This window comes from Manihot esculenta, chromosome 14, assembly GCF_001659605.2.
Source record: "Manihot esculenta cultivar AM560-2 chromosome 14, M.esculenta_v8, whole genome shotgun sequence".
Lineage (NCBI taxonomy): Eukaryota > Viridiplantae > Streptophyta > Magnoliopsida > Malpighiales > Euphorbiaceae > Manihot > Manihot esculenta.
The window spans coordinates 4126479-4153117 of NC_035174.2; the positions used below are offsets into that span (position 1 = coordinate 4126479).

Consider the following 26639-nt stretch of genomic DNA (forward strand, 5'->3'; position numbering starts at 1 on the left):
AAATTAAATTCTTAAAGTTTTTTTATTAAATCAAATTATTTAATTTTTAATTTCAATCTAATTATTTAAAATATAAAATTAATATTTTATCATTGAAATTTTATTTTATTAAATTATTGACTTTATTAGATAACACTATAAATTTAAAGTTATTTGATCAAAATTTAAAATTGAGAAATTTGATTAGATAGAAAAATTTTAAGTATTTAATGGATTTTAATTACTAAAATTGAAATTTTGCTTTTTAAAAACGGGCTAATCACCATTTACGCGTGGCAGATATTCTGATCCTCTACTCTCAGGATCACCAAATGCCCTTTTATTAATTCCTAGCAATTTTCTCATCGTATTCGAAATTGCTTTAAACGTTGAACTTTCCAAAACTTTTTTTTCGTCTTCGTCGATTGCCTTTTCCACTTTTGTCTCTTTCCTTGGGCCAATAGCAAATTATCAAGTTACCTTCTATGCGAAGTTGTTTCCCCTTCTTCATGAGACTTCTCACTTCATTGCCTCACTTAAACATTCTCTGCTTATTCTGGAACAAACAATTTTGTTATTCTTCAAGGCCTTCTCTCTCTCGTTCTTTGTTTCTTTCCTTCTATCGATCTCTGTGCATTTGCTATGATGACTCCTCGAGATCACATTGAGTTTCTTAGGAAAGAATGGTTCTCAGTCGGAGGAGGAACCAATTATCTAGCTCCCATGCTTTCCAATGCTGTTGAATATCTTTCTGCTGAGCTCTACACAAAGGATGTCCACTTTCTCATGGAAGTCATCCAGGTTTCTTATTCTTCTGCTCTTACTTGTGTAAAGGGAAAACGGAGGAATCCGAATTCGCCGAGCGTTGATTGATGCTGACTGATTTTTTTTTTTTTTTTTAACAGAATGCAGAAGATAACGAATATCCGGAAGAGGTGGATCCTTCGCTTGAGTTTGTCATAACAACTCGGGACATAACAGCTACCGGTGCCCCTGCCACATTGCTCATTTTTAACAACGAGAAAGGTTTCCATGGCAAAAATATCGAGGCTCTTTGCAACGTTGGAAATTCCACTAAGAAAGGCAACAGGAAACGCGGTTATATTGGGGAGAAAGGTACTTTGCCTTTCCTTCATCAATTTCTCTTCTTACTTCTTAGCGCGTGTTTAATTTGTTTCAAAATATTTTATTTTTTATCAACTGCTATGTTATACCTCAAACTCAGTAGCAGACTCAGGCTATGGAAAATTCTTTTTGTATGTACAATAGTTCGAGATGGAGCCTTGGCATTTTCTAAAAATATTAGATAGATGTATTATGTACTTGTTTGAAAATAATGATGCATTTGGTCTTTTTCTTTAGAAATATATATAGAACTAAACTAATACATACCTCAATAATTTTTACATTTTTCAAAATTTTAATTTGTGATGAATTATTAATTCGTCTCAAGATTGTTTTTCAGCCAAATTTGGTAATAATAATATATCCAATTTATTATTTGAAAAGTAGTTTTATCACCTATCATGAAAATAAATTAAATGACTAAAATAAAAAATCTATTTTTTACTGTGTAAAAATTAATCTCTATTTCTTTTATCCTTAAGGAGTTAAAATGTTTAGTTACAATTTATTATAATAATTATAATGTATTAAATATTGATTAATTCATAATATCTCTACAAATATATAACATGGGTCCTCATATTTTAGGAAGTCTTAATGTTGTGTGTACGAGATATATCTTCTAACATAGGTATAATATATATATTGTTTATAAAGTTTTTCTTGATTATTTAAAATTTAATAAAATGTATGATTTATAAGGTGAATTATCGTTTGATTGAAATGCAATTTATAAATTTTTATTAATAATATTAATATTTGACTATTTATATTTTTATCTCTCCGTAAGAACATAGTTATTAGCATTTCTGTATTTAATTCTATTTCCTTTTGTCGGTCTTTTGGTTTTTAAAGAAGGGCTGTCACCTGCATCTCCAAAATTGTTATAACGAACGTTTGCTTTCGGTTGCTATGCAGGAATTGGGTTCAAGAGCGTGTTTCTAATCAGTGCTCAACCTTACATATTCAGTAATGGCTATCAGATACGCTTCAATGAAAAGCCTCGTCCACCGTGCAAACTTGGATTCATAGTTCCTGAATGGGTTGAGGAGAGTCCATCCCTTGACGACATCCAGCAAATATATGGTCCCAGTTCCTCACTTCCTTCTACGGTTATAATACTGCCTCTGAAGCCTGACAAGATGGAAGCTGTGAAGCAACAGCTTTCGAGCCTCCATCCTGAGGTCCTGTTATTCCTTTCAAAGATAAAGCGCCTTTCTGTCAGGGAAGATAATGACGATCCCAGACTTAATACTATTAGTTCAATAGCTATTACCAAGGAGACCAATCTTGTGACGAGGAAGAATATTGATGCTGAATCCTTCACGCTCTATCTGTCTGCAGAGGAAAATGGTGACACCTCCAGAGGAGAATGCAGCTACTATATTTGGAAACAGAAGTTTCCTGTCAGACCGGAGAACAAAGTTGAAAGGAGAATGGAAGTCGAGGAGTGGGTGATCACTTTGGCTTTTCCTAATGGAGATCGTCTGCATAGAGGAATGAGCTCACCTGGTGTTTATGCATTTCTTCCTACTGAGATGGTCACAAACTTTCCTTTCATAATCCAAGCAGATTTTATTTTAGCATCGTCACGGGAAACAATACTTATGGACAACGTGTGGAATCAAGGAATTCTTAATTGTGTGTCCTCTGCCTTTGTTCAAGCATTGATCTCACTAGTTAGAACCATAGAAGAAGCACCGGTATCTAATCTGCCTCGAATGTTCGAGTTCCTCCCTGTCAGCAGCTCTCCCTATCCAAAATTGAATGCTGTGAGGGACTCAATCAAAGCAAAGCTGGTCGAAGAAAACATTGTTCCAAGTGAATCATGTTTGGAGCAGAAGTTCTTCCATAGACCATGTGAAGTTGGTCGAATAATGCCTGAATTCTGGAATATATTGGACAAGGCAAGGGATCAAGGAGTGAGCTTGCTTAATCTTTCATCCCATGGTCTTTATGCTCTTAATTCTTCATTTGACCAACCGATGTATGATCAAATACTGAATTTCTTGGGAGTGGGAGCAATGAACAATGAATGGTATGCAAAGTGTATTAAGGGCTCTAATCTTGTTATGGGTGTCTCAGAGGAAACTTACTCAGAGCTCCTCATTTTTCTTGCTGAGAACTGGCAGTCTAAGTTTCGCAACACTGACATGTTGAACATTCCACTTATAAAATATGTTGATGTTGATGGGAGTGTGCATTTGTGCAGTCTGAATGAATCAGCAAGAAATAAATTTCAGTGCTGCTTGTCCGAAAAAATTGATTATGCATCATGGTTGATTGATTGGAACAGAGAATTCAGAAGCGTGGCAAAACGTTTTTTTGTGCCAAGGAGCACACAACAAGCTCTCAGATCGTCTTCCAAATTGCAGGCGGTGTGGCATTGGCTCATAAATCATGCTAAACTCACTGCTTGCAATGTATTTGAGTATGCAACTGCACTCTGTAATCATGTTAGTGATGATCGAAAGCTTGTCGTTGCCTATGTTCACTTTTTATACAACTCCTCCTCCAAGAATTATCTCTCAGAATCGGAGGTCAAGCGTTTATGTGGTAGCATGCCCCTCTTGAATAACTATGGGCGTGTGATCACCACGTGGAGTGCCGTTCTTGTACCAGCCAGTGTAAGCAAATGGGTACAATTATGCTGGGCAAATCCTTGGGTAAATGATGGCTATATTGAGTTATCAGAAGACTATTCTTACTTTGGATATTATGCTGGTCAAGGCACATCGGGAAACCAACTCATTGCTTTCCTGAAAGCTCATCTTAGTGCTTGTGATATTCCTCATATAACTCCTCCCAATGCTGGAATTCGTACTGTGTCTGGACCACTTACTAAGGACAATGCATTCTTACTGTTGGATTGGATTCACAACCTAAAATATAGAGGAATTCGTATTCCAGAAAGGTTTCTAACTTGCATAATGGAGGGCAGTTGGTTGAGAATCACTACGAATGGCTCTTTTGGTTACAGACCGCCTTCACAGTCATTCCTTCTGAGCTCAAACACAGGAAATTCAAACTGGGGTAAAATCATGCAGAATGCATCCGTGCTTGTTGACATTCCACTAATTGATCTGGACTTTTATGGTGACAAAATTTTGAAGTACAAAGAGGATCTAAAAACCATTGGAGTCATGTTTGAATATGGAGAGGCATGTGAATTCATCGGGAAGCATCTCATGTCTCTTGCAAATTCATCTACCTTGACCAGAAGCAATGTGATTTCAATACTGAATTTTGTTAAATTTCTAAGGGAAAGTTTGCTTCCTCTAGATAAATTCATCCACAGTGTTAGAGGAGGAAGGTGGCTGAGAACATCCCGTGGTGATAGATCTCCGGTTGGTTCTGTACTATACGATAAGGAGTGGTCAACTGCTGAGCAAATAAGTGACATCCCCTTCATCGATGCACAATATTATGGAGAAGAACTTCTTTGTTTCAAAACAGAACTTCAGTTGCTGGGCGTCATAGTTGACTTCAGTGAGAGTTACCACTTGGTTGTTGACTGCCTGAGATCTCCTTTAACAAGTCTGACATCTGAAGCTCTTCTCTTATTACTGAATTGCATGCGTCACTCTAGATTTGCTGAAAAAATAGTTAATGCATGTAGAAGCACAAAATGCCTGAAGACCAACCTTGGTCATAAGTCCCCAAGTGAATGCTTTTGTTTTGATCCTGAGTGGGGTTGCCTTCTAGAGGTTTTTGGTGGTATTCCATTGATTGATCATAATTTCTATGGGGACAGATTATTCTCCTTCAAAATGGAGTTAAAGCAACTGGGAGTAAAGGTAGATTTTGAGGAGGCTATCAAAGGCTTTGTACTGACTTTTAAGCAGCGAGCATCATCGTCTTCGATTACAGCAAAAAATGTGTTTTCGTTCTTGTCATGCTACAGACAGCTTAAGGGAACTTTTAAATTTCCTTCAGATCTAAAGAAATGCATCCGTGAAGAGAAGTGGTTAAAGACTCGGCTTGGTGATTTTAGATCTCCACAAGACTGCATTCTGTTCGGACCAGAGTGGGAGTCAATCTCTCCAATTACTCTCCTTCCCCATATTGATGATGGTGAAAATTGTTATGGGATGAGCATCCATGAATATAAAAAAGAACTGAAGAGTATGGGGGTTGTTGTTGAATTGAAAGATGGTTTAAAGTTTGTGGTTGCTAGTCTTCGTTTTCCTCGGAATCCCAGACTCATAACTCCTATGAATGTGCTTTCACTGCTGGCATGCATTCGGCTTTTATTGCAGGAGGGTTACTCCTTTGGAGATGATTTTTTGCAAAAGGCTTCTGTAAAATGGTTAAAGACCCAAGCTGGTTACAGAGCTCCAGATAAGTGCTGCTTATTTGATTCCAAGTGGGCTTCTTATTTGAAGCAGACTGACGGTCCGTTCATAGATGAAGAATTTTATGGCTTTAACATCCAGTCATACAAAGAAGAGTTGAGCATATTCGGAGTTATTGTTGATGCTGAAAAGGGATGCTCATTGCTCGCCAGTCACCTAACTTATCACTCTGACTTTGCTAGCATCATTCGAATATATAATATCTTGAGCGCATACGAGTGGAAGTCTGAGGGTGAAGGATCTGGCAGGATATGGGTTCCATTAGGACGTCACGATGAACTTGGTAACGGAAAATGGGCTGATCCAACAGAGTGTGTTCTGCATGACAAAGACCAACTCTTTGGTTTGCAGTTGAATGTTCTAGACAAATACTATGATCCTAAATTACTCAATTTCTTTTCCTCTGCATTTGATGTTAAATGCAATCCTTCCCTTGATGATTATTGCAAGATTTGGAAGGCTTGGGAAAGCACAAGAAGCAGTTTGACACATGATGAGTGTCGTGCGTTCTGGAGATGCGTTATGAAGCACAGGAGCACAAAAGTAGAGAAAACTCTGGCCAACGAATTGGTAAAGTTGCCTGTTGTTTCATGCTCTGGTGAAGTATTATTGTTTGACAAGCGTGATGTTTTTATAGCGGATGACCTTCTTCTGAAGGACCTCTTTGAGGAGTTTTCACCCCGCCCCATTTTTGTCTGGTACCCTCAGACGAGCATGCCTTCCTTGCCCCGGAGTAAATTGCTTGAACTGTACAGGGCAATTGGCGTCCAAACAATTTCTGAATCTGTTCAAATGGAAGAACTCTCTTTAGAAGATAGTGTGGGACTTAAGCGGGCAAATCCAAGTGACATTTTGATTGGAAAAGGGCTAGTTAGACTCATTCTTGGCTTTCTAGCGGATCCTTCATTTAACATGGGAGCAAGGAGGAGACGTGAAGCTGTGCAGTGCCTCCTCAATCTCACTGTGCTGGAGACTGTCGAACCGATAAATGTAAGCTATAATTTATTACTCTCCTCAGGTGAGATAGTGAACGCAAAAGCTAGCCAAAAGATACGGTGGGACAAAGAGAGTTCTGTTTTGTTTGCACAGAAGAATGATTTTGCCGGTGGACAGAAAAATCTTATTGAATATGCAACATATTTCTCTGAGGTAATAGCTGAGGGAGTGTTATGGGAAATAGAAGATCACATATGTCCACTCTCTGAGCTCATTAAGTTGGCTTTCCTACTAAATTTTGATGAAGCAGCAGTTCAATATTTGATGAAGTCCAAGAATCTGCAAATTTTCATGGAGGATGAGGAGTTCTTGTCTGCTGCCTTCCAGTCTGGGTAGGTCTGTTATGAATCCTTAATCACATCATTTTCCTTTTGCTTCTTTGGTTAGCAATTCCTTGCATGATAAGTGGTGTACGTAATATATGTAATATGCATGTTTATGCTTATGAATATTTCATGGTGAGTGCAGTGATTTGAAGTATGTAACTAATTAGTGAACCTTAGTGTTTGCTCTTCTAGATCTTTGTTTGCTTTGCAGATAGTATTATGGTCATTGTTGGTGTGAAAATTATTCTGTTCTCTAGTGCCTAATCCGGATCATTTGCAATATTTCTCCATACCTTTTTCTTGCTAGGCCCCGTGCACATAGGTTATGATGGTTGTCCGAATCTTGCATTAACTGAATCGCAGGTGAATTGGTAAATGATCACTACAAATTAATGGTATTTCCGGCGGTTGCGTAGGGGGGATTTTGTCAATTGCCTCATGAAGCTGATCTTAGCAAATTTCAGAGGCGGTTGTTAAGGACGTCTCTCCTACTAGCAGCGTGAAGAAAAAGCTATCTATAACCGCTTAATCTTCCTAAAATTTTTAATTCAAAACCCGCTAAAAAACCATGTTGCATGACTCTAGATAACTGTTGTTTTTCATTTGTCTTCATGAATAATGCACTCATGCTATTCATTGATTTCTTGCATATCCATTTATGATTTCTACAACAATTTAGGTTTCTAATAAAGAGATTTCGCTTTTTCGGTAAGTTTGATATCTTACTGCTGATTTATAAGTATCAATTTGGATTTTCTTTCTAATTGTACTCATCTTTTATTTGAATCAATTTGTGTTTGTAGTTTCCATTGATATTGATATGTAATTAATTTTTTTATTTTGGAGTTGTATCAATGGTTATTTTTTTGTTCAGAGTACTGTTTATATGTTTTTCTTTTCAAAATTTCAACTGAATTTCATATATATAAAGTTTAACATAATATAGTTTTAAATAATCTTTCAGCATAACTATTTCTCCAGAGGAAAAGAATAAAGAAGCCCCAAGTAACCTAAAATTTCTCCATAGAGGCCGTTGATTTATTTTCTGCTAAATATTTATAAAACTCCCACTACTTGTGGTAGAGATTTTTGGTACTCTATTTTCTTTATCTCTGCTCTAGAATGAGATAGAGGACTGAGGGATGAGACATTCATCTTCTTTGATAGAAATATTCATTATGCTGCTAGAACAACGGTCTTGCTGATTGATTATACTTCTTCAGAATCTAGTATCTGATTCAGTATGTTCCTAACTCATTTAATACTAGATTTAGTCACCAATTCTTATAAACCCCATGTTAGATTAGATTCTTTCTAAATGCACACAATGCCACTCAAATCTTAGCCTCTAATTTCTCAAAATTGTTTAATGGACAACCAGCTATGTCCAATCCCATAAATCTTCTTCTCCTCAAATGACAATATTTAAGCTCAACCCAGATTTGTGAAATGTGGTATACAGAAAATCAATAGATCTCTAATATCGAAGAAAGATGTGTAGTTAATATTATTTTTCTTTTTTCAAGAATCAAGAATGCATATGCTTCTTGTCTGATCACAACGTGGACAATTGATGCTGCATTTGTAAGGAGTTTGAACCAAACTCAAAGACAAATTCATAAAAAACCTAGATGAGATTCAAAATCTAACTCTTGTGACTGTTCTCTAAACTGTTATGTTTCAAGAAATTCTAGAGAGAGAAAATTGCACCAACTAAAACTGTGCTGTGTTCTTGTAAATAAAAAGTAAGTATTTCGGATAGAGATAGTTGACTTAATAGTTAATAGCTTAAAAGTACTTCTAGTTAACACTTTGGTGCTGAAGGAAAAATTATAGAGTACTGTCCTTTTACTCAGATTATATTTATCTATTTATGGAATTTTCATTACTTTGTTATATAATGTATGATTGTCTACGTGATACAACGGTGGTATTGGATAGTTTCTTGTGCTAAAGGTTGCTTCAATTGGATTGGACATTTTTTATAAAGGACTAATTAGACTCTGTCATGAGTTTTAACCAATATCGTTTGGCTAAAACAAAATAAGAGAAAAGATAGGTTAAAAGACGAAAAGTCTTATTAAAATTTCTCAAAAATTGAAAAGTAAGTTTCTAATAGCCAATAGAGGCTATTTATAATATAAATAAAACCTTAATATGTAAAATTACGAAAATACCCAAAATATCTAAAAAAATAATTAAAATGCAAAATTGACCCTCTAAACGATGAAATTTCCATATCGAACTTTGTGATAGGCCTACGACCCTTGTCACACTTTTGAAAGTCGTGCGTCTCGAAATTCCCTTTCCGAAAAGCTATCGTGGGTCTCTATCGGACATTGGTAGCAAAAATTAGGCCCGGTCTAAGTCTGCCGTAAAGTCTAAGGCTAATTGCTCCATGTCATTCCCTTCCACTTGCAAAGAACTCGACCTCGAGTTGTCATCAGCAGGGTAGTATTGAAATTGATCCGCCACGTTAAACGTCTCGGAAATTTTCACCTCATGTGGGAGGTCAAGAACATAGGTATTGTCATTAATCTTTTGAATGATCCGGAATGGACCAATCTTCTTGGCGTCAAGCTTTTTCTGTCCTCCACCACGCTCCTTGCGTAAATACACCATAACTTAATCACCGACATTGAAGCATTTGAAACGTCTATGTTTATCAGCTGTAGCTTTATATTTATCATTGGCTTCTGTAAGGCATTGTTGTACTTGCTTGAAAATATCCACGTGCTGCTTTGCCAAGTTGCTTGCTGCATTACTGTTGTGAGAACCTGTGGAAAGTGCAATAAGATCAACTGTATGCGCTGGGACTTTCCTGTACACAACAGCAAACGGTGACATCTTTGTGGAGCTGTGAACATTGTTGTAAGCAAATTTTGCTTGGGCAAGAGCAAGATCCCAAGCAGTTTTTTTGTTACTGCAGATGTAACGTAGAAGATTGCCAAGCGTGCGGTTTACCACTTCAGTTTGTCCATCAGTTTGGGGATGGGCAGCACTTCAGTTCCAAAACGTTTTCATAAAGTTACCCAGAAGTGAGTTAGAAACTTTACATCTATGTCAAAAGTAATGATCTTGGGGACACCATGTAAGCGAACAATCTCCTGGAAAAACAGTTTTGCCACATGAGAAGCATCATTAGTTTTCTTGTAGGGAATGAAATGCGTCATTTTAGAGAACCTGTCAACAAAAAAAAAAGAAATTAGATCCACGTTGAGTACGTAGAAGACCAAAAACAAAATCCATAGACAAGTCCTCCCAAGGATGGGCTGGAATAGGCAGTGGAGTGTATAAGCCTCTATTCTGCGAATGTCCCTTCTGAGTTTGACACACTGGGCACTTCTGAACCAGGGGTTTTTGCCAATTTAGGGGTCGTAAATTTTTAATTTGTAAAATTGGGGTTAAAAAAAAATATTTGTGGATTTGGGATTAGGCACCCGAAAAGATTGCTTGGCGCCTGTTTATTCTGGCGCCACTCTAAACGGCGCCAGACATTATTTGTTTTTTTTTTTTTAAATTGTGGCCCGGCGCCACTTAGGTGTGATTAGTTTTTATAATTTTTTAATTATTAATATATTATAATAAAATATTTATATTATATTAATTTAATAAATAAATAAATTAATTAATATAAATATTTAAAATTATAAAAATTAAATTTATTTTTTATTGCATTGTTATTTAAAATTATAAAATAACATTAAATGTATACGAAATTACTGGTACTATTTAATTACAAAATTACTGTATTAATTTATTAAAATAATAAAAAAATTTATTATTAAATAAATGTATACTATAAAAAATTTAATAAAGTGATCTTGCATAAGATAATATTATAATTGTAAATATTTTTTATGTGTAGTCTTTTATTATTAAACTCTTATATATTAAAAATATTTTTATAAAATATAATAACTATTTTTAACTTGTCTTAGTATTTTGGAGAGTTATTAAATAATATTATCATGTGATTAAACGTATACAAAATTACTCGTACTATTTAATCACAGTATTAATATATTAATTTATTAAAATAATAAAAAAATTAATCACTATATAAATATATATTATACGATAAATTATTTTTATACATCTAATCACAATCGAATTATTTTTATACATCTAATTACAACAAAATTAAACTTTGAAATTATATAATACCAATAAGTTTTTATTTAAAAATTAATAATAAAATTTATTAAATATTACAATATTAAAATTATAAAAAAATTATTATTATAAAAATATAATATAAATATTTTATTATAATATATTAATAATTAAAAAATAAAAAAAAACTAACCACAATTTAAAAAAAAAAAGAAAACAAATAATGTCTGACGCCGTTTAGAGTGGCGCCTGGTCCTGGCGCCTGGTCCTGGCGCCTGTTACAACCTTTTCGGGTGCCACCTGACACCCCAATCCATAAATATTTTTCTTTCAACCCCAAATCCATAAATTAAAAATCTCACAACCCTAAATTGGCAAAACGCCCTCTGAACCATCCGACTTGTATCTTTTTTTAATTGTGGCCAGTAACTCCAACCTAGCAATAGTTTTGTCAGGCCCCAAATGATCACTCAAACCTCCTCCATGGATCTCGCGAATCAACTTTTCCCGCAATGAAGATCGAGGAATGCATAACTTGTTCTCCTTAAAAAGAAAACCATCATGTATCAAGAACCCATCAGTAGGCTGGTGAGTCTGGACTCTAGCCCATATATCAGCAAAATAATCATCTGTAGCATACAAATCCTTCAGGAATTCAAAACCTATAACCTCCTGATTAACTGTAATCAACAGAGCAGCCCTCCTACTCAAAGCATCTGCTACCTTATTACTATGGCCAGCCTTATGTTTGATGACATAATGAAAGGCTCCAAAGTAAGTTGCCCATCGAGCATGCATCTTATTCACATGTTTTTGAGTTTTAAAATGGATCAAAGATTGATGATCTGTGTGAATAATAAATTCTCGCCCCATCAAATACTGCTCCCAAGTTTTAAAAGCCCGGAATACTGCATATAGCTCCTGCTCATAAGCAGACCACTTCTTTCTAGCTTCATTCAGTTTCTCACTAAAGAAGGCAATAGGCCTTTTAGACTGTGACAACACTCCACCAATTCCAACTCCACAAGCATCACATTCAACCTTAAACAGTTTACCAAAATCGGGTAGAGCAAGAATAGGGGCAGAAGTAAACCTATCTTTAATCTCTTCAAAGCTTTTGTTGGCAGCTTCAATCCATACAAATTTTTGCACTCTCTCACGACCCGAAAACCGAACCGCTACCGGCGCTAGGATCCAGATCGACTTAAGGTCGCCGGGACCCGTAGCAAGCCAAACATACATCCTGAATACCTGTCAAATCCCGTACATGATCATACATATCCATAAACATGAGAACTTTTTCTTTTCTTTTACCAAGTTCAACCTGTGCATGCACATAAACATAAACATAAACCACACACTGGAGCCTCATCACCTACTCCAATGGGGTATCTCATCAGACATCAGGCTTGGTTGAACATAAACATCATAAAACATAGATCATGTATATACATGGGATTTGACAGGTATTCAGGATGTATGTTTGGCTTGCTACGGGTCCCGGCGACCTTAAGTCGATCTGGATCTTAGTGCCGGTAGCGGTTCGGTTTCCGGGTCGTTTCTTTCTTCAAGCAATCTGTGATAGGGGCAACGATGCTGCTGAAATTTCTGATAAACCATCGATAGAAAGTAGCGAGGCCATGAAAGCTGCGAACTTCAGAAATAGTTTTGGAGATGGGCCAATTCCGTATTGCTTCTACCTTCTTCTCATCAACATGTATCCCTTCTGCACTAACAATGAATCCCAGGAACAGAACGCGCTCTGTCATATAGATGCACTTCTTAAGATTAATAATCAGCTCACTTTCTTGCAAGGTTGTCATGACTTGACGGAGATGTTGTAGATGTTCTTCCTCACTGCGACTAAATATCAATATGTCATCAAAATAAACAACCACAAATTTGCATAAGAAAGGACGCAAAACCTGGTTCATGAGTTGCATAAAAGTGCTACGTGCATTCGTTAAACCAAAGGGCATAACCAGCCACTCATACAAGCTTTCCTTAGTCTTGAAGGCAGTCTTCCATTCATCTCCCTCCTTGATCCAAACTTGGTGATAGCCACTTTTAAGGTCGATTTTAGAAAAGACTTTAGACCCGGACAGCTGATCTAGCATGTCATCCAATCGTGGAATAGGAAATCGATATTGAACTGTAATTTTGTTGATGGCCCTGCTATCCACGCACATTCTCCAAGTCCCATCTTTCTTTGGAACTAATAGGGAGGGCAAGTACTCCGCAGGGGCTAATGCTCTCCCGAATATGCCCCTTCTTCAGTAATTCTTCCACCTGTTCTTGGAGGATTTCACTCTCCTTTAAACTCATCTTGTAATGAGGCAGATTCGGTAATTTTGATTCAGAAATGAGATCAATCTGATGTTGGATATCCCGCAGAGGTGGAAGCTTGGATGATTCCTCCACTATCTTAGGAAACTCCTTCAACAGCTCTTTGACGAGTGGTGGTAAAGATGGTGCATCCTCCATTGTACTTTTTGCTCTCACAATAAAGCTAGGGTGCCTCCAGATTTCTCAACTGCGCCTGATAGCTTCTGCACTCCCGTAGAAACAGCAACAACATGCTTCCCTTCCACTTTAGAATGTTTCGCAGAACTGGAAGGCAAAATAGTAATCTTCTTTTGATTCCACGTGAACATGTAAGAATTCTCCTTCCCCTTATGCAAAGCATCAACGTCGAATTGCCAAGGGCGACCTAGCAAAATGCCACAGCAATCCATATCCACAACATCACAATTAACAGGTTCAGTATAAGATTTACTGATCGAGATAGGCACGCTGCAGATTCTGTTGACCTCAATTGTCGGACCCTCCTTAATCTATCCGACTTTGTATGGTGAAGGGTGAGACTGTGTAGGCAACTGCAATTTCTCTACCAATTGCTTAGTTATCAGATTTTCACAACTGCAGCTATCTATAATTAGCCTGCAAATTGCCTCTCCTACTCGACACTTTGCCTGGAAAATCTTCCTCTTTTGTGTCTCATCCTCCTGTTTTGTTGAGCATAAGATTTTCTTCACCACATAGGTGACCTCTCCATCTTAAGTACCAATAATAGATCCGTCATCGTCATCCACTTCCTCGTCAGTTTCAGCCACCTACTCAACTATATTAACCTGTCGGCGGTCAGTATTAACTCCTCTACGTTCTGGACAATTATTTAATCAATGACCAGATTGTCTGCAGCGGTAACATATGTCTTCCGTTGGCTTCTGATAAGGATTGGTTCTGCCTCCTTTGTCTGTTGTAGTGGTGATTGCCTTTCCCTTATTGTCTCTCCTTTCTTCCATGGTATTCTGAGGATTGCCAGAATTTACAACCTTAGAAGGTTGCCCGCTGTAATTGCCTCTGTACTGCTACGTCCTTGTTGAACCAGAATTTCTATAATTGAAATTCTGCTTGTACTGCTGTTGTGGCTGCCAATCAACACGCTCTTCTGCCCTTTTTGCCATCTCAATAGCGTCTGCCAAGGTGAAAATCGCAGCTACTCCCATCATACAATGAATTTCATAATTCAGGCCCCTCTGATAATGAGCAACTTGTTGGGTTCATTCTCACAGTTTTCACACCTCGCCTGCAACATAAAAAATTCCTCGGTATATTCATCCACCCTTCGGTTCCCCTGTACACAATCATGATACTGATTATACAAAACCTAAGCGTGATCGCTAGGTAAGAACCGTTGTTCAAACATCTGCTTCATCAACACCCAGTTTTGTATGGGCTCCAGCCTCCTCCGATAGCATTCGTTTTGAATCGAATTCCACCAGGCTGCTGCACCCCCTTTTAACTTATAGGCCACAATTGGAAACTTGCGCTCCTCTTCCACATTTATAACTTCAAAGAAACGTTCAACCTCTGCTAGCCAATCAAGAACAGATTCAACATTTAACGAACCAGAAAAGTTTTGAAGGTCTACCTTGATCTTATAACCTTCCTGATAATTCTGTTGGGGATTTGCAGGCACAGGATTGGCGACGGCGGCGGGTTGGTAGATTCCCTGCTGCAGGGTCAATTGTCCGATCATCTCCCTCAATTATGCCAAAGATGCATCAATCGCAGCAAGTCGCGCCTCTTGGTTATCTGCCATGGTCGAACTTTGCTCTGATACCAATATGATAAAGGATTAATTAGATTCCGTCAAGAGTTTTAATCAATATCGTTTGGCTAAGACGAAATAAGAGAAAAGATAGGCTAAAAGACGAAAAGTCTTATTGAATTTCTCAAAAATTGAAAAGTAAGTTTCTAATAGCCAAGGGAGGCTATTTATAATAGAAATAAAACCCAAATATGCAAAATTACGAAAATACCCAAAATATCCAAAAAAATAATTAAAATGCAAAATTGACCCCCTGAACGATGGAATTTTCATATCGAACTTTGTGGCCTTTGTCACACTTTTGAAAGTCGTGCGTCTCGAAATTCCCTTTCCAAAAAGCTATCGTGGGTTTCTATCGGACGTCGGCAGTAAAAGTTAGGCCCAGTCCAAGTCTGCCGTAAAGTCCAAGGCTAATTGCTCCATATCACTTTCTTTTTTATTGCGGACTAGATTAAAATTGTTTTAGAGTTTTAGTGTTAGTGAGTTTCTTTAAAAATATAATTAATATGCTTAGACTAATGTTGCTATGATCATAGAATCATTGACTTGAGTTCCTAAATCCTCATACACTTCGATCTCCCACAAACTCATTATGTTAGCTTTGGGCTCTCTTTATTTTTAGTAAAGATTTTTAACATAGAAATAACGTGCTTCTTTCACATTTTTATGGAAAAAGAGTAATGAATTGTTAGGTATACAAAGGCAGAAGCTATAAGAGAAATAAAAAAAAATCTAAAGCAAAGAAGAGTATTTTGAAAGAGGAGAAGGCTTGCGATAATGGCTCTCATGACATGCTTGTTGGTGGGGGATGCATGATAATGGTTTTGACAGAAACAGAAAGAAAAGCTATTGAGCATTTGCTGTAAGGGAAATGGTGCAGTCCACCGAAAAATTGATACTCAAATTGGGACGAATACCATATTGATGTTGCTGCAGTATGCTCTACTCATGAGCAGAGTAGCTCATGCTGTTGCTGCCCACAGCAGCATAGGCAATCCGCTCATGCTGTTGGGCTGCTGCTGCTGCACACAGCAGCATACAGCAGTATGAGCAATTTGCTCATGCTGCAGAATTCTGCTAACTAAGTTGCCATCAAATTTTATTTAACATTCTAGAGTTGAAGGGCATTTTTTGTAATTTTAATATTCTCTATAAGGAAAGTAATTAGTTTTCTGTAAGCTACTCTTTGTTTAATTCATGCTAAATTTTTATCACACTTGTGATTGTTTATGTCTTCTCGGTTGTTGGTGTCTGCTGATGTACCAAGTGCATGTATTGTTGACTTCATACATTTTTTTAAATACCTTTAATATTTTAATAATTAAAGTATTCTAGGGGGTAATTCTCGAGGGTTGACAGTATAGGTTGCTGGGGTTTGAAACAGTTCAAAGAACAGACATGGTGTTTAATTTCTCCTTTAACTTACATGGTGATAGTTTATGTGAATTTGGAATAGATACCAATTTATGGACTACAGATTTTATTTGTCCACATTTGACATTGTCTTCTTGGTAGACCACTTTATATACTTATTGTTCTTTCAAATATGTGATAATTTAGGAAATTTACATGTCAATTTATACTCAGTTGTTTGTGAAGTATTGTGGTAATGGGTCTAGGTAGGATACTTTAGTCATTGTTCATGTGTTTAGAGACCAATTTATGAATGTTAATAAGAAGAGATGAGTCTAATGCATGTCATAAAAGACCCCTTGCTGAACATACAAAAGGATTTTAAAGTGTGTGATATCATTTGCTGCAATCATTAACAAAGTAAATGGCGATTGAGTTGAGTGAGGGGTTGCTTTATATTAGTTCTTTCTTCTTTTTCAAGTATTAGTTAATTTTTGTTACTCTCTTACATGCTGTCATGCATGGGTTGGATGTTATTAGCATCTCTTATAAGCCTCTGATCATTTTTCTATATATATTGTGAAACCATAATTTGTGGAGACTTCATGATATTTTGATTTTGCAAAAGCTTTGATGGGTGTAGCTATGATTTCACACTTTAGAAATGTGCTAAATTGCTCTCTTGTTGTACAAATGGCACTGCTCAATACATTTTGGGAGTAAGTTTTTGTTTCGTACACTATTGTAATATATTCCCAACTCATCTTGCTGCCATAGTTTTGTTTGCCTTTTATAATTCAATGTTCTTGCTATCTTTTTCTTGCACAAAGGTTGCCCTCTTATATCTAGCCCCTTTTAATTGCTCATGCTGCAGAATTCTGTCAACTAATGTTCCATAAAATTTTATTTAACTTCTTCTTGAATTGAGGGGCATTTTTTTTATAATTTTAATGTTCTCTTTATAAGAAAAGTAATTATTTGCTGTAAACTGCTCTTTGTTTAATTCATGTTAAATTTTTATCACACTTGTGATTGTTTATATTTTCTCGGTTGTTAGTATTTGCTGATGTACCAAATGCATGTATTATTGACTTAATATATATATATATATATATATTTTTTAAATATCTTTAATATTTTAATAATTAAAGTATATATATGGGGGTAATTCTCTAGGGTTGACGGTATAGGGTGGTGGGGTTTGAAACAGTTCAAAGCACAAACATGGTTTTAATTTCTCCTTTTAACTTACATGGTGAAAATTTCTGTGAATTTGGAATAGATGCCAATTTATGGACTACAAATTTCATTTTTCAACACTTGACACTGTCTTCTTGGTAGATCACTTAGTATATTTATTATTCTTTCAAAATATGTGATAATTTGGGAAATTTACATGTCTATTTTTACTCGGTTGTTCGTGAAGCACTGTGGTAATGGGTCTAGGTAGGATACTTTAGTGATTGTTCATGTGTTTAGAGACCAATTTATGCTAGCTTTTGCTAAATTTTGCTGATTGTCATTCTGTTATAATCATGTTTTCTAACTTCCTGTAGATATTGACCTAAAATTATTGGAGCCAGTTCGACGAGAACTTAAGTTGCTTGGAAAAGTAATACTTTTATTTTTTTTAAGCGAGATTAGGTTAACTTATTAATTTCATAACAGAATAAATTATATGATAAACAATTACATACATGTATGTAACACTTATCGTGTGGTTTTGAAATTTTTGATACTGATATATAATTATGTTTTGACTTCATATAATGACTTTTTGAATTTTATTGTTTTTTCAATAGATCAATAATCATGCAAGTCAAGATGATCATCATCCTCTAAACGATGATTCTCATTATTTAAGCCATGAATCAGATGAAAAAATGAACTATGATATCCCATTATTTAAGCCATGAATCAGATGAAAAAATAATTAGATAAATTGAGAGTTAATTTAAATTTTTCTTATATATTATCAAGATATATTGACATGATTTTATGAGAGTGTAATTCTCATTATAGTTTTTTACTCTATTTTTGAAATAATCCCTTGTTATTGGTTGGGATACAAAACTTTTTATGGTAAATATTTTGAGTGCATTCTTTTTTTTTTTTTTCAGGTTTTAAATGCCTTAAATTTACTAAAACATTTATATTATAGTTAGTGATAGCACTAGTAGAGATAAATACTAAATAAAATTAGTATCATAATTTATAAAGGCAGTCGAAATTGCCTCTAAAATTGTATATAATTTTAATAGAACAGTTATGAACAAATTTAGCGCTAAATTATAAAATAAAAGTATCAACTACTTTTAGCAGAAATTTATACTGACGTTTGAAATTACTCCTATGAATTGCATGTAGTTCATAATAGCTTTTAGTGGTAAACAAAATATTGGCAGTTATCATCGCCCTTGTAAACACTATAGGGCGTTTTTAATGGCTCCTACAATTTGTTATTACAATTTATCATCACAAAAGCAACTTGCAGAATTTAAATAAGTTTATTACAACAATATGAAAATTTAGCTTTTAATGAAGAACTTGATGAGTTAGAGATTAATTTTCAAGCACTAAACCATTTCTAATAATATGATTGCACTAGTGAACCGACTTTAACAGCAATTTCATAAGCACAATAGATATAAATGCAATATGGAAATAATTTTGTGGTGTCATAAGTTTTTCTAGCTGTTAAAATCATCCTAAGGTAAACAATGTAAATTGAAAACAAAATTAGTTAATGAAAAATTTCATAGTGCAGTACTATGATAATTGGCCAGGATTAGTACATTAAATGACTCTATATATCAGATAATTTCAATGGATATTCTGTTTGACCAAGTTAACCCGTAACAAACTCCAAATTCAGTTCCCAAAAATTCAGAGAATTTACTAGAACCATCCCATAGGATGATTCTACTTGCTGATGGTTGGTCAACTAAAAAACCCTAATTGGAACGATTCTTTAGCTTTGAGAGAAAATTTTCTTATAACCAGAAGATTTATGAATACAAGAGAACTAATCCAACACTCATAAAGCCGTTTAAATCCATGATCCCAAGATAAGCCTAATTTTTCAGCGACAAACATATTCCAGAAGATGAAATCAGATAAGACAGATTGCCGATTGCACGCATTACATAAAATGTAGAACTTAAACTGTTCATGGGCAGCAGAATCACTGTCTAAACCAGACCCATCAATATTCATAACTTGCACTGTAGTTTCACGGATTAAATTAGTTGCAAACAAAGAAAAACCTCTTGAATAACATTTAGCTTGGCTTGGAAATAAGAATTCCATCGCTTTTGATTTCCAAAACAAGAAAAAGGAAATTCGTATTCAACTAAATAATTACGACAATGGTCTATGCAGTGCCCCCCTAAGGATTAATTGGTTATAAAAGTGACTAAAAATTAAAAATCTAGGGTTAGCCCGCATGATCTACCTGCAATAGAATCTAGAAGCATAATGCGAACTGAATCACAATCAAAACAAGAAAAAGAAAATACATGGATTATCGAATTTGAAGCATTGATACCCAGATTACTTACGAGACTAAAAGAAAAAGGGGAGAATAATAAAGACTTTTGCTGAATGGTTCACTTACGAGCCAGTTCGACGAGAACTTAAGTTTGCTTGGAAAGGTAATACTTTTATTTTTTTAAGCTAAATTAGATTAACTTATTAATTCCATAAGAGAATAAATTATATGATAGACAATTATATACCTGTAACACTTATCGTGTAATTTTGAAATTTTTGATATTGATATATAATTATGTTTTGAGTTTATATAATGACTTTTTAAATTTTACTATTTTTTCCATAGATCAGCAACCATGCAAGTCAAGATGATCATCATCCTCCAAATGATATTCCCAGTATTCAAGCCATGAATCAAATCGAAAAAATGATTAGATAAATTGAGAGTTATTTTAAGTTTTTCTTATATATTATCAAGATATATTGACATGATTTTATGAGACTGTAATTCTCATTATAGTTTTTTAATCTATTTTTGGATTAATCCCTTGTTATTGGTTGGGATATGAAACTTTTTATGGTAAATATTTTGACTGCATTCTTTTTTTTCAGGTTTTAAATGCCTTAAATTTACTAAAACATTTATATTATAGTTAGTTATAGCATTAGTAGAGATAAATATTAAATAAAATTAGTATCATAATTTATAAAAACAGTCGAAATTGCCTCTAAAATTACATATAATTTTAATAGAACAATTATAAACAAATTTAGCGCTAAATTATAAAATAAAAGTATCAACTACTTTTAGCGGAAATTTATAGTGGCGTTTGAAATTACTTCTATGAATTACATGTAGTTCATAATAGCTTTTAGTGGTAAATAAAATATGGGCAGTCATAATCGACTACAGGGCGTTTTTAATCGCTCCTATAATTTGTTATTACAATAAAATGTTTAGAGATAAACATTAAAGAGGTGATTTTGATCACTCCTATAAACTGCATTTCTTCTATATACTAAGGGGAGCATAATGTGTATAGAGATAATTAAAATCGCTTCTATAGTTGCTACTACATTTTATTTATTTTGGTGGTCTCAAAAACCGCCACTACTTTATAGAGACATCGTAAAAAAAGAAGGCGATTTTGAAAACCATCTTAAATTTGTGTACGTAGAAAAAAAATCACCTCTATATTTGCATTCTTCTTATATTTATAAATGAGCATCACACAAATAAAATCACATGTCAAAAGAAAAATTCACCTCTATATTTGCATTCTTCTTATATTTATAAATGAGCATTACATAAATAAAATCACATGTCAAAAGAAAAATTCACTGATAAAATTTTAACTATTTTATAGTTAGCTTGTAGCTGGTTAATTTATTTTTGAATTTCTACAGTTTTCTTAGTAGTTTGCATACTAAAATAATATTTTTGGTTGAAGTGATTTGATATTTTTAGTGGAAGTGATTTGCCACACATCCTCATTACAACATAGTATATTTGTAGTAAGCTTTTTGCAACTTGCAATGTAGAAGAATAAAATGCCATTTAAAGCAGTTATGAATTGTGGTAACTACAAGGTAAGGATTATTAAAAACACGAACTCTTTGCTTGTCTTCATCACTGACTAATTACACAGTGGAAACATGATAGTATTCATTGATTACATAAAACTTCTTATATTTTTGCAAAAGAACAGGACATTTGTCTAGTGGAAAAGATTATAACCAAAAAAGAAATCTAAGAAAATCAAGCAACTGCTTTTTCCGCGAGTATATAAGCATTATCGCGGCGAATGCAAGTTGGAGTATAGCATGATTTAACATTCAGCAAAGTCATCACAGCACTTGACCTTCCCTTGGGTATCACCCTTCTTAATCTGATCACTTTCCTTCCTTTCTTCTTTGTCTTGGTCACAGAACCCTGATCACGTTAGAGAAATTCCACGTTCATTAGTTTGAAAAAGAATCTCCCACGAGCCGTTTACGTAAATTTATTATTGTTTAACAAGAAAAAGAAAAGGAAAATTTCCATTATTCAATTATTTTAGATATTCCCTAAAAAGATTGGTCATAAGTCACAACAGTCAATAAAGGGAAGAACAGGGAGAATAGACGCACCGCATCAAAATTATTCGTAGATTCAGAGGTGGCGAGACAGTTGTCTGAAGCATCATCATCAACATCCTTATCTGCATGAACCAGAGCCATCAGATAAATTTACCCTATAATTAAATGCAAAAATCTTGTTTGAAGTTTTGAAGATTATATATACACAGAGACTTACCAGAGCCATCATCTTTATTGCTTAATGATTCGATGCAATAAAACCTGAAACTTGGGGATCCAGGATAATCGCATTTTTCGGTCAACCTGCTGAGCCTACCGTCCTCTTCTTCCCAGTTCTCATCTTCGGTTGTTTCTATCTCTGCAAACTTCTCTATATATTCGTCTTTGCGATCTTGTTGGATATTTTTCTCTTTCTTTGATTTTTTGGACTCATTTGTAGACTCTTTTGGCAATAGTGCCTCGACAGACACATCTTTAGCTAGTGACATAGGCTGCAATGGCGCCGTTTCTGCAGCCTTATTGGGATCCATCTTATTCTTAAGCGCAGTTTCATCAGATTCTGGTGCAGGGGCCACATTGAGGCCATGATCCTCTTGCGAAGAACTGCTCTTATGATCAGAATTATGAGGATGAGATGAATTATCAGTATCAAAAAACCCATCTTTGAGCAGTTCTTTCTTGGAACAGGTAACTGAGTCATTGTCTTCCAAAGAAACTCCATGTCTCCATCTTCTCATCTTCTCAAACTTTCGAAGCAAAAGCGGCCTCAGCCGGGCGGGAATTGGTTCTGAACTATATTTGAATTTTGATCCCGAACAACCCATATTGATGAAGAAGACAGAGATGGAGAAAAAGAAAGGAATAGAAATGGGTGAGAATGAGATGAGTAAAGAAAATGGACATGAAAGTTGAGAATTTGAAAGGAAAAACAGGGGGCTGAAGCTGAAGGGCAATTAGGTTAGCCATGGAGTGCTGGAATAATGATGTGAACAGTCTGTAATTTTGTCACAGTTGTTCTTCACCATAAATAGCCATAATCATCTTATCATGCAGCTGTTTTGTAGTTGTAATTAAGCGCCTAAACTTTCATTAAAAGAAAATGTTTTTGCTTAGTCTGATCCCTATCATGCTATACTGACATTGAAACAGTTAGAATGTCGTTGAGTTTAATTAATCTAAGATAGAAAATTTTCCATTTTTGCAGTTGGTTTATTTGGTTTGGACATCTCTCATTTTAGGCGCCTGGTGAGGAGCGGCAAAAGAGATTAGATGGATCCTTCTCTTAGATTTCGATCTGAACACGTTTAAAAATTTTAAAAATTTGAGAGAAAGCGCTTTAACTCCTTTGTAAAATAGACTTTTTAATAATAAATAAAAATATTAAATTTAAAAAATAATAAATATTTAATTAGTCAATTTTTTTTTAAAAAAATAAATAATATACATAACAACTATTTATTGGCTTGTCATTATATGCGAATTGGTATATGGAATAACTGTTTCAGCATATAATTACAAATTTTTTTTATGCATTCATTTGTAAGGGTCCCCGCTGGTGGGAAAGGAAATTTAAAAGATTTGTATAATCTAATTCAGAACTATTAAAATAATTTTGTTAAACATTAAACTATTGTAACGATGATTGAAAATTTTAATTATTAAAATAAATATTGTCAGTATTAAAATTCACATTCAAGATTGTGGTGTTTTGGACAATTCCTGAGATAGACAATAATCTTCACTTTGCAAAGACTAATACTAATATCCAACCTCCATTGTTTGTGGATATATTTTGCTTTCAATAATATAATTTACATTTTCGTCATACACGAGAAACCAATTCAATTAAGATGAAAAAAGCTTGATATATATATATATAGCTCTCTTCGGAGTTTGCAATTGCAGAATGTCAGAAAAAATTGCAACTACTACTACTGCTTTCTTCATCAAGATCCTCTCCATTTGAAGAGACCTCAGTGATGCCACTTGAGCTTGAAGATGACGAAGAGGACGAAACAGAATCAAAAACAATCTCATCTCTCCTCGTAAAATAGAAAAATCTGCGCTGATCATACGTCACGGCCGCATTCTCCACTCTCTCATCCTCGCAATTCTCATCTATCTCACTATTTCTTTTCTTCAAATATATTCGACATAGAACCCACTTCTCAATTTCATCACAAGAATTCTGCAGAAACAAAAAGCTGACCGTTGAGTTACATAATCAAAGAGAACTGCATACACATGCAACTACAACCATCTATTTGTGTATAACGTTTGATAATTAACTTGCCTGGGCTGAGTTCTTTGTCTGTGGAAAACTATTGGAAGCTACATCTCCTACACTAACAAGACGATATTCATGCATGATCCAATCAGTTCTTGACGCATGGGGAGCCTTGCCTCTATAGAAAACCAGAGTCTTTTTCATCCCCAGTGCAGTGTTCTTGTGTGAAGGACCAATTTGTCTGTCTAAGCCAGTTGCCTTCCAGTACCCAGAAGCAGTTGCTCTGTTGATTCTGTTTCCATTTCGATACTTGGCTTCCCTGTGGCTGAAGAAGTACCTCTCTTGCTCTTTATCACCTGGAAAAAAAAAAGTAAAAACATATCAATAAATTTCAATGCAGAATCATAATGTTCGTTCTCCACCTTCACACATGGCTACGCTAGAGACTAGTATTATCGTATACTAACCAGGCAGATCCCAAGGGTCGTAGTTGCAGAGATTGATGACAGGGATGATTGAAGCAGGCAACGGCCATGAAAGAACCTTGCGTTTGAGGTACTCAAAGACAAGCTCTTCATCTGTAGGCTGGAAACGAAAACCTGGAGGCAATTTCATCATTTCCTCTCTAACCGAATAATACACACTAGCGATGCACTATAAAAAGGAGGAGATGAAGGCCTGGGTGAGTTTCAGAAGCAAAGAGACAGGGCTCTTTATATATAGGGGTAGTATATGGTGCCCGGCCTGAAATGGAGGGAGAGCTTAGAGGGAAGAGAGAAAGGAGCAAAGACTATATCCCAAAAAAAAAAAAAAAACTCCTTCTTTTGAAAGATAAAGAAGAAAGAAAATCCTTTCACGACTGATCAAAAGAAAGAAGATCACAACCCACGTCCCACAAATAACCAGGTTTTAGCAAGTCAGTGTGCTACTGTGCATGCTTCCCACTTTGATTTTCTTTTAGAAATATTTTATTAAATACTACATAAGAATATGTATGGATGATTATCATACAATAAAAATAATATAAAATTATCAAATGCTACATACATAAATTAATGTAATAGATTGTTGATGTTTATAATTGTTTAGATATAAGCTCTCTCGCATACGGGTGATGAAGTCATCTTACATCATAAATTTTTTATTCTTTGTGTAGAAGAAAGTGAAGCAGCAGAGAAATTAATCAACCTCAAAAGCTTGATTAATATAGACGGAATCTAGTTGCATTATCAGCTATTGCTCTTAGAAGTCAACAACCTCCAAGAAGTTTTAAATATTCTTGTGCTACAGCCACCCACTTGTTATCAAAACAAGCTTCAAAGTGGATCCATGAAAGAGACATGCGATTCTTCACCAAGGATGAACTCAATAATTCTCCTTAAAAATAGGCTAATTTTGAAAGAAGTAGCTAAAGAAAATACATATAACTTTCCAAAGATTCCAAAATTAGTCTTTAAGCAACATAAAATTTTCATATTCTGAAGCTAGAGATGAGGCCTAATTATTCTTCTCTGACGGGACCATGCATCCAATAAGCTGCTAATTATAAAGTAAAATACAATATTAATGAATTAAAACTCATCGATTACTATATTGATATTGTTATATCGAGTTGTAAAATGATTTCTGTCCAGTTTCCTTTTCTTGCATATGCATATATATGCTTCTGCTTTTTGTTGTACGCTTTTTTTCTATGGTGACACTGGGAACTTAAAGCACACTTTTTTTTTTTTTTTTCTTTTCTTTTGGAAGATTTTAATTTAAAATTTCATGCTGTAGAACCAAACCAGCTTTCCAGGGTGGCTTCAATTTAGATTATGGAAATATGACACATCAAACGTTGTAGGCTTGCAATTCGGCAGGTGTTTAAGAATTAAGATACTTCCCTTTTTTGGGTTATTTTGCATGTGTTTTTTAATTTTTGTAAGAAATCTAGGATTAATCTGAATGACTCGCTTTGAAAGAAAATTATATAAAAAATCTTTAATTCGAAATAAAATTGAAAATTCATACAAAATTAATTACGGTTGTCTACCTGAATTGGTAAAACGTGTTTGAGAATTTCAGAAATCCCTTGATCATCAAGATTCAATTCTCTCTCAACTCCTTAAATATCTATAGCAATATAGCAAGAAAAATGATAACAATAATTACAGTTATATACCTACTAGGATTAATTAATTACAATTATACTATATCTCACCTTATATTATTTGGCAAAAAAAGAAAAAAAAAAAAAAAACCAAAGAAGGGCTAAAAGCCAAAGGAGGAAAGCGTTTTCAAAGGGGGACATGAATCGGTACTTTTCTTCACAGCGAAGATGTTGCTTTTTTTTTTTTTTTAATATATATTTTCCATTTAGCATGTACAATTGATTAAGATCCTTCTTAAAAAAGTATCCAATTGTCTACCTTCTTCCTATTGCGAACAAGTCATTGCTTCAGACAACAGCAAAAAAAAGTCAATTTTTTTCTTAT

General features: G+C 34.8%; 3 protein-coding genes across 5 annotated transcripts; 1 reads left to right on the top strand and 2 right to left on the bottom strand.

Annotated features, from left to right (window-relative positions):
* The first annotated feature begins 381 nt into the window (after nt 1-381).
* LOC110599806 lies at nt 382-20405 on the top strand. 3 transcript variants are annotated; one of them, XR_006348576.1, is made up of 5 exons: nt 382-780; nt 885-1095; nt 2023-6791; nt 17921-17976; nt 20203-20405. XR_006348576.1 is itself a non-coding variant. In XM_043950650.1 (5 exons), exons 1-4 carry the CDS (start codon nt 622-624, stop codon nt 17925-17927), a joined length of 5142 nt encoding a protein of 1713 aa, XP_043806585.1. In that variant the 5' UTR covers nt 382-621; the 3' UTR covers nt 17928-17976; nt 20203-20405. The 3 variants fall into 3 exon arrangements, 2 of the variants coding, with proteins under 2 accessions (XP_043806585.1, XP_043806586.1); XM_043950650.1 differs by having other exon boundaries at nt 2023-6787; XM_043950651.1 differs by lacking the exons at nt 17921-17976; nt 20203-20405 and adding an exon at nt 7145-7458 and having other exon boundaries at nt 2023-6787.
* Nucleotides 20406-21615: 1210 nt separating this feature from the next.
* On the bottom strand, nt 21616-22759 carry LOC122721746. The gene is made up of 3 exons (XM_043950393.1): nt 22153-22759; nt 21987-22057; nt 21616-21789 (listed from the first exon to the last, which is right to left on the bottom strand). The coding sequence occupies exons 1-3, from the start codon at nt 22757-22759 to the stop codon at nt 21616-21618; spliced, it is 852 nt and encodes a 283-aa protein (XP_043806328.1).
* Nucleotides 22760-23694: 935 nt separating this feature from the next.
* LOC122721714 (NAC domain-containing protein 83-like) lies at nt 23695-24811 on the bottom strand. Its single transcript, XM_043950252.1, has 3 exons — nt 24630-24811; nt 24229-24518; nt 23695-24123 (listed from the first exon to the last, which is right to left on the bottom strand). The coding sequence occupies exons 1-3, from the start codon at nt 24778-24780 to the stop codon at nt 23845-23847; spliced, it is 720 nt and encodes a 239-aa protein (XP_043806187.1). The 5' UTR covers nt 24781-24811; the 3' UTR covers nt 23695-23844.
* Nucleotides 24812-26639: the final 1828 nt, after the last annotated feature.